At 37.7% G+C, this 8,573-nt stretch overlaps 1 protein-coding gene across 1 annotated transcript in view; it reads left to right on the top strand.

Moving 5' to 3' along the window:
- Positions 1-5,008: 5,008 nt before the first annotated feature.
- The window catches only part of LOC139751597 (peroxiredoxin-2-like), a 45,029-nt gene continuing 41,464 nt past the window's right edge, over positions 5,009-8,573 (top strand). The window contains exon 1 of the mRNA XM_071667197.1: positions 5,009-5,271. Coding sequence (XP_071523298.1) covers positions 5,131-5,271 — 141 coding nt within the window. The 5' untranslated portion in view covers positions 5,009-5,130. The remainder of the gene's footprint in view (positions 5,272-8,573) is intronic.

Below are 8,573 nucleotides of genomic sequence, written 5' to 3'. Positions count from 1 at the left end.
AGAAGGTCTCACCTTGAGGATGTAACAACCTCATGGCAAGAATTAAGACAGCCGAAGAGAGAGATAAAGGTTATGGAGTTAAGAGAACAAATTGGAGAAACAAAGGATGACAGTGGCAGTTGGAAGAAAACACCTTAACTCAGATGACGTAAGAAATTGGAGTTTCGAAATCGTTGAGGTATGTTCCAGGCATACTGGTGTTTAGGTAAGCACAGGCCCCTCCTTTGAAACGGAATCGTGGTGAAGATTATAGTTGATGGGAATGGAGACTAAGAACATCACTGGACAGTTGGGATCTGAAAGAGAAGTGGCGTGAAAAAAAAAATAAAAAAAATCATAGGAAAGCTATGTGGTCTGGTTCGTTTACCTACAAAAGCTGAAGTATGAACTGAATTAAAAAAAAAAGTCATGGGTTTATATTACAAATACAAATGGTATTCAACTTCTATCATTCTAAATATAGTTTGAGAGGAGACTTCTTGGCTTTAATCTTTTTTCACGTTGGAGGCTTCAGTCACAGACAGAAGTCCACATCAAGGCCGGGCCTCAAGCGAGATATAGAAAGGTTAATAAAAGTGGAAAAGAAGAGATGAGGAAAAGTATTTACGAATTTTGGAGGAAGTGAAAATCCTAATCGAGGACTTATACATCATTAATAAGCATTTCCTGTTGGCTTTCCAAAAAGAACTCAAAAGAAGAATGTTTAGTCTCTATTACAATTTATAATTTAATAATCAGTTTGATTTCCAGTTTACTCTACGGTCCAATTTTTCAACATGAAATTTTACGTTGTTACAAAAGGGAATCGGGCTGTTATCTAACTTTGATTGCAAGTTCTGGAATATTGTCAATTTGAGGTAAAAACAGCCACTACACTATTAGCTGATGTAAACTTAAATTCCCACCGAATCATCTAACATTAAACGTTCCCGAACATTGTGCATTAAGCCAAGCATGCCGTCCGTATTGCCCAGTCATCGTCATACAGTTAAGTTTTCAAGGTTTCGAGGAACGGAAGCTGTTGGTGGGTTATTGTTAACCGTAACGTTACATATGTTGGGGTAAAAACGCTACCTTGCAGTACCCCATTCTCTTAGGAAAAAAAAGTGTCCGAGATGACGGAAGATAACGTAGTTTTGACAGCAAATGTTCTATATCTTAGTAAAAATCATAGAAAATGGTCAAACAGCCTCACTAACCAATACCATGAAGTTTCCTGAAGATTCCGTTTCGACATATCTTATCGGGTTTGTATATATATATATATATATATATATATATATATATATATATATATATATATATATATATATATATATATATATATATATTCCTATGAGTCCATGGGGAAAATGAAACACGATAAGTTCCCAATTGCACTTTCGTGTAATAATCACATCATTAGGGGAGACACAAGAGAGACACAAGAGAGAAAGATTCTCTTTCATTAATGTTCAAAATTCAATGCTCTAGATTTATCAAATAATAAGCAGTACATATGTGTTTACGGAGACCAACCTGTTGATCATCTGAAAATGTTTTTGATTAAAGAATATAGCTAAGTCTCTTAACTATGACCTTGCAACAGGTCGAAACGAACTGACATTCGCAAGGCGTCCACAACCCTTTGGGATCGGGGTAACGTTCGCAAAGTACTATTAGTTTAGGAACGTTCGAGTCCAAATCTTATTGTACTCTGCTAACAGCTTAATCAATAGTGCCTGATTAAGACGTTGAATCATCTCGGAAGTTATCCCGCTAGACGGCAACCTTAAAAAGATTTCAGGACTCTAAGTAATATTTGTTTCCGACCTTTATGGCAAAGTCATTAATGCTTAGCTTTCCCTGGCTTTTTATAGTGGTGGATGAAACAATGGTCGTAATCAATTACTTAATTCTGAGAATTTTCCGGCGATGGTGTTGGCTGTATCAACAGGATTGTCTAATATTAGGTTTTCATCTGTTATTCTTGCTAGTGGTTTACTTTTTAAATGTTTTTTGATTGTGGATTAAACCCTATTAATTGTTAAAACAACTTCAGGAGTTTCCTTTGGCTTTTATTGCAGTTCTTGCATGAGTCCTCACATGTTCATAGGCAACGAAATTGGTATCTGAAGGCTCTTTGTCGGAAATTCTCTACCTGGTTTAATGCTCATCAGTACGTTTCGGCAATCTGGTGTCCAATAAGGAAGTGTGTGCGTTCTGGAACTTGTAGTGCTCTTTGGTATAGAGATCTCTGCAGCCTTTAAGAGTGATGTAGCGTTATCTATCTTTGTATCAGTGCTATCTATCCTCAAGACGGGTATGCTTGACAAAGGACATTTAATCTGCTTTCACTTGATCAGATTTACGAGGTGTTAGTATAGATATCGAATAAGACTAGGAAGTGATCATTTCCCATGGAGTCGTCATGTGTCCAGATGATAAAGACAAATCTATTCCTGAGGTTTTTCCAGTCCAATCATCTATACAATTTCCACTCCCGTTGTTCACGAGATAGAAGCTAGAGTTGACGATAAAGTTCACTATATGTTCCCTGCGAGAGTTTGCCCGAATGCTTCCCCACTGATAATGATGAGCGTTGAAATCTAAAACTAACTTTTACGCGTCATTTCACCGTTAGCCCAATAGGTGCCATGGAACCCGGGCAGTATATGGAACGAATGGAGAAGTGTTATCATATCTTATTCCCGAGTAAAATTTAAAGTCATCGTTGTATAAGGTAAGCTCTGGTGGACATGAGTAGCTGCCCAAAGACCTTCGCCTCTTCTAAACGGATAGTAGCTTAGTCAACAAAGTTCTCGATAATTGTGCTTGCTTATACCCAAGACCTTTCCAGTTCTACAGAATGTGTTGGTTTTAGAGTTGTTTGACCTACCAATTTCTTAAACCTTTTTCGGACTGGGTTGAGTTCACAAGGCAACGAGATCAACCTTTGATAGGAATAACGTTGCCTTGTGATCGATGTTTCCAATGATTCCACCGAAGAACAGAGTTCCCATTCGTTGGTTGTCTTCGGAATAGTGTATTACATAGTTTCTCTTGTTAATATCATTCATTCAATCTTGTTCTCTTTCACTTTTTCTGGATGAGTGGAAGATTTGAAGTTTATTTCAGTAGCATTGTAGATGAAATCATTTTGTAAGACTGAGCAAGTTTTTTTTGGGTTTTGGAGGTAGTTCAGGACAACATTCGGGACAAGGATCGGATGCAAGCTTTGGTTTGGTGGAATGTATCGTGATGCCTGCGTGGCACTGGTGCACATGGTAGGATTGCATATGATTTCAGTGCCATAACGAATGACTGATTGTGTTAAGCAGTCTAGTGAGTCTCCTTAATAATCTTTCTCGCTTCGCCGTATGAAATGTTTGTTTCATTGCTATAAACGAAAAGACCTTTTCAAACCTGAGATAAGGACATTTCCGATCTGTACTTAAGGGGAAACCATTATATTCAACGCATTTCACGAATCCAGATGCCCAGATGCACATTGCCGGCTACACTTTCTTTTGGCGCACTTCCCACATCGAGCTGAAACAGTTTGAATGTTTTCGGTATGTCCAAATCTCTGGCATTTGTAACAACGCAAGGGTTGGTATGATGGGTCTGACAGGATGTCTGTTACAACCAACCGAGATTGCTTCGGAAAGTCGAGATTTCACGAAGGTCAAGTAACTAACTAAAGAGGGACAGTGTTGCTCACCATATTACAAACGGAAATAAACTTAGCACGAGTGGCGTCCTCGGGCGAAAGTTCCTGTTCTATATTATCCTTATCTATGTCCATGACATCAGAACAGATGACTCCCATGCATTAACTCATAACGTGAGTATAGAGGCATCGTGACAATGGAGCATTGGAAGCTTCAATAAATCCTTCACTTGCTTGGCATATTTTCACCTTAAGCAATATATTACCACTAGCCAGGCACCGATAGGACGGGGAAACAGGCAAAATCCCCGAGGCTCTGGCCAGGCCTTTGAGGTTTCCGGACGAGGAATATGAAATTTTAAAAAGATATCAATAAAGTGATCAAAAACAAAATGTAAACAATATTCAAATTCATAGAGAATTGAATTTTTGCCGCCGTTTACTTGTACATCCCAGCTGTCTCTTCGGGAAGGCCTTAGGGACCATAAAATTCCATCCCTTCACAAGGGTGCGCGTTAGTTCTCGGTGGCTTTTCGCGAGCCAGTCGTTCTAGTCTCAGCAGCCCCAGTTGGACCATCAATAACTTTCTTAATAATAAAGGACTGAGAGAAAGAAAAGTTCCCGTACAATAAGATGTAATCGGCGTTGACCGGTTTAAAGTCAACCAGAGTTCGTATGGTCTGGAGTCAGTCGTTTAGTCATGGTATTTTACTCTGAAGGACAGGGATACAAGATTTGAGATATTCATTTGCTTTGCTTTGCCACCTCGGTGTGACGATATGACATATACATAAAAATGCGTGGAGATCAGCCACACAGCAGAGTTTTTGAGTTAAAGTTGCGAGAAAGGTAAAACAGCTTGCAAAAATACTCTTTCACCTAGTTTAGTACGGGAGACACATAGGAATGAACGTTTTCTGTACATTAACCACAATGGCAATAGAGTGCGTATGTTCGTTTGAAATAGATAAATCAACTTTAGTTATCTTTCTTCATCTAAGCTTGCGTAGCTCAGTCCTGTGCCACAGTCAGTCACTAAGTAATTCACGAGGTTACTCAATGAAAATAATCCACTATCCGCCAAATAACGTTTCACTCGTCGGTGCCTTTTCGTCAGCAAATCAGATACAATGTACTGTAGAGTATATTATCCTTATCATAGTTATTAGTCATTATTGTTATCATTATTAACGACACTAATCAAAGGCATCATTACCATCAATGGCACTGTCATCATTTCAAAGTTACTGCCATCAGGATTATCAGCAACTACATAACTGGAACGTTCAGAAAGAACAGACCTCTGGAAATGCTTTGGCGATAATTTCACGCCACAGTTTCGGTAGACCAAGACGCCACACTGGCAACACTGGTAGCCGCGACACTCGGTGTACAAGCGCCCGACACTGGACGACCTGACAGGACAATTTGAACATATTGATCCGTTTTATCGCGTTACATCCTCCACCGATCGCAGGATGAACGTTGCTCGCGCCTCACTGAAGCGTCCTCGGCAGGAGGACGAGGTAGAGAGGAGAAAAAAAGTGCAGCACCGTGTGAGGCGGGAGGAATTGTCCATGGAAGTGGAGGAAAGAGCAAGTTCTACTGCCCCACTACAGGTTTTTTATTCCAGATTTCATAAACTTAGAATAGTTATAAAAAATGGAAGCACATTTGTAGTGAGCGACAATGCTATACCTTTAATAATGATAGTGTAATCTTTATGGTAGGACTGTGAGATTATGACAACTCAAGTGCCTGTGGCACCATAAGTATTTGTTGGTCTTGCGTCATGATAACTGTTGTGCTCTTTTGGCAACAGGTGTAACATTGGCAATGCTGCACGTACTGTGACAACATCAAGTTCGGGATTATATGGCACAGTGCTTATATATATATATATATATATATATATATATATATATATATATATATATATATATATATATATATATATCAACCGGATAGCACTTAGATGATGGAAATATACTATTTTCCAACGTTGTACTCACAGTATATACAATATGATTAAAGGTACAAGTTAAGAAAGAATATATGAAATGTAATGATATATTGACTGAAAACTAATAATGAAGAACTAAGCACGGTTACGGGGCTATTGTAGAATTCAGAATTAGTTACATATGCATTAACAACCGAATATTTACTGAACTAGGCAATGCCATGAATAATTGTACTTAAATGGTATTATGGGAACACTGTAGTGACTTGCTTTGGTATTGGGACGGACCATAGTACCGTACTAATGATTGCAGAACTGGCACTCCTTTATTATACATTTTTTTTTTACTTAAAAGCTGTGTAACCATGTTTTAACAGCTTAAGGCTGACTGGAAATGTAACAGGACCCCTGTGGCAGATGAATTTTTAGTGCCTCGCTAAATCATTATGTGTATAGGTATACTACTGACTATTTCCATAGCTTAATCACGTATTTGCTCAGTGTGGATTGATAGTTCTGCTTTACTATTATAAAGATTTTTATACTTTTTATATTTTAGCATTTGCAATTTCATTACAGCTTATTACATCCATATATTAGTGAAATTATTGAAATACTTCTAAACATCATATTTGTCAAGATTTTTTTTTATTGATACGTCATCTGGCTTAGAAACTTGAATATTGTGATCAGGTCACTCATTACTCTTCTCTCTTCCATATTGGATGAATTTATGGCCTCATTATAACATAGCTTTTTTATGTGGCTATCTTTGTTGCCCCCCTTTTTGTAAACTTTATGTAATATGCTGAATAATTTAGGCAGTGCTGTCCAGTCCTTGTAAACATTTTTCTCACCAAATGATCAGTAATGTAATTCAGTCATTGAAGGTGCCCAGTCACTGGACCATTATTGTGCTTTGTGTCTGCTGTGGTGTCACTGCATACAGGATGGGTAGGAGTGCCCAATGAATAAGCCACTTTTGAGGCAGTCATATGAGTCTCCTGAACCCTTCTTTATTAGTCCTTTTTGCTTCTTTAAGTGTGGGGACCAGACTTGAGAAGCATATTTAAGTTTTCAGTATTCTGTTAATGGTAGGGTTTGATTAATATTTCTTTAAACTTTTTGAGGTTTTGATAATTGCCAATAGACAGTTTGTCTTCACCAGATGGTTTCTTGGAATAGATTACATACAGTGTCATCTTCCACATGCCTTTCACTCAGATTCCTGTAGCTTTTTCTGATAATATTTGTATTGATCCTTTTTTTACCATATCAATCTATTGCCATTAGTTTGCATTTACTTTGATAGAATTTCATCTGCCATGTATCAATCCAGTGACGGAAGTCTTCTTGTAAGTTGATGCAGTCCTCATCACTTTATTTTTCACAAGACTTTGCCATCATACACAATCATATTAAGATATGAGTCCTGTTTTCTGGTGGCATATCTTTTACCTTGATCAAGAAGAGCATGGGTCCCATGACTGAGCCCTATGGCACATAACTAGTGACCCCCAATCCATTTCAAGAAAACATCTCTGACTTGCACTTCATTCCTCTCCACAAAAGTAATTTTCAAATCACCAAAGGAGTTTCTCCCCTTATTTTTGCCTGAAGATCCAGCTTCTTTATCAACCTCTTTTGAGGCACTGTGTCAAGGCTGTCTGATATTTCATAAAGACTGCTTATCCATGTCTTTTATCTAAGTTAAGCTCATTCTCTTATAGAAATCTAAAACATTTGTCATTTATGACTTCATCCCCCTGAATATGTGTTATATCACTTTGGAAATTTCTGTGCAAGTAATCATCTATTTGATTTGATTATCTTTTATGTCATCAAACACCACACTCATCAAAGAGACTGGACAGTAGTCTAGCACTCTTCTTGAATTATTTTCTTAAAAGATAAGTACAACATTTTCCCTATGCCACTCCCTTTGTGTTATACTTTCCCTCAGCAACATATTGAACATTTCATGTGGCTCATCAAGTGTATCCACACAGATTTCCAGCCAATATGGATAAACTTCATTAGGACATGAGCCTTCTGTGGATCAAAGCCCATTAGCAGTGTGCTTATGTCTTCTAACTTTTTCACTGTTCTCCAAGACCTCCCCATTCCAACTCACAAGTGTTAGTGCTAACTATATTGCCTTTCACTGTGAAAACGTTTTTGAACGCCATTTATCAACTTACATTGCCTTGTGGTGACTAGCCCATAATTTGTAGTTTTAATTTGTGTCATATTGGTCATTCATCTTTTCTTTACACTTATTTGATCATAAATGCTCTCTGATATTATTTACAGCTCAGTTGAAAATTCCTTTGACTTTCTTCTTTCCAATGACTGTTCTGTAATTCCACCTTTTCACTTGGTGAACATACCTGGTGTGACTGTAACGTCCACTCTATCTTGGAAACCCCACATTACAGAAATAGCTAAAGCTTCCTCTGAGAAACTGTAGGTCCTGTTTAAATGTCAAACTTTGTTTTTTCTGAACATGTGCTTCAGTTATACAAAAGCATTGATCTCAATCTTCAGATTTTAAACCAGTTTCATAATGTCCACGGGGAACAGTTCTTTGAGAGATGCAAATAAAGAGTAACCATAGGTTACAGCAAGAAATGAAGCAAAAGGTTTGTTAGAAAGGATGTAAAGAAGTCTTTCAGTAGCATCAGTTTTAGGTGAATGGAAAGAGCAATGTTGAAAATTATAATGCAAAAATATATGCAGAATTTTTAAAAGTTGTATGCTGATAAAAGTTCAAGAAATTGGGCCCTGCAAGTGTAGAACTCCCTCCTCATAGTGTATGAGTTAGTAATGACAGAAAATTACTTACACAAACACAGGTATAGGTGGTACAACAGCAAGCCAACATATGAAAGGTATATGAGACTGAAGAATAAGATCAGAAAGAGGGAGCAGAGAATCTTGGAAGGAAAAATGGGCACA

The sequence above is a fragment of the Panulirus ornatus genome, chromosome 11, assembly GCF_036320965.1.
Source record: "Panulirus ornatus isolate Po-2019 chromosome 11, ASM3632096v1, whole genome shotgun sequence".
NCBI lineage: Eukaryota > Metazoa > Arthropoda > Malacostraca > Decapoda > Palinuridae > Panulirus > Panulirus ornatus.
The sequence above is the reverse complement of the archived record's forward strand: the minus strand, read 5'-3'. Positions and strand labels throughout refer to the sequence as shown.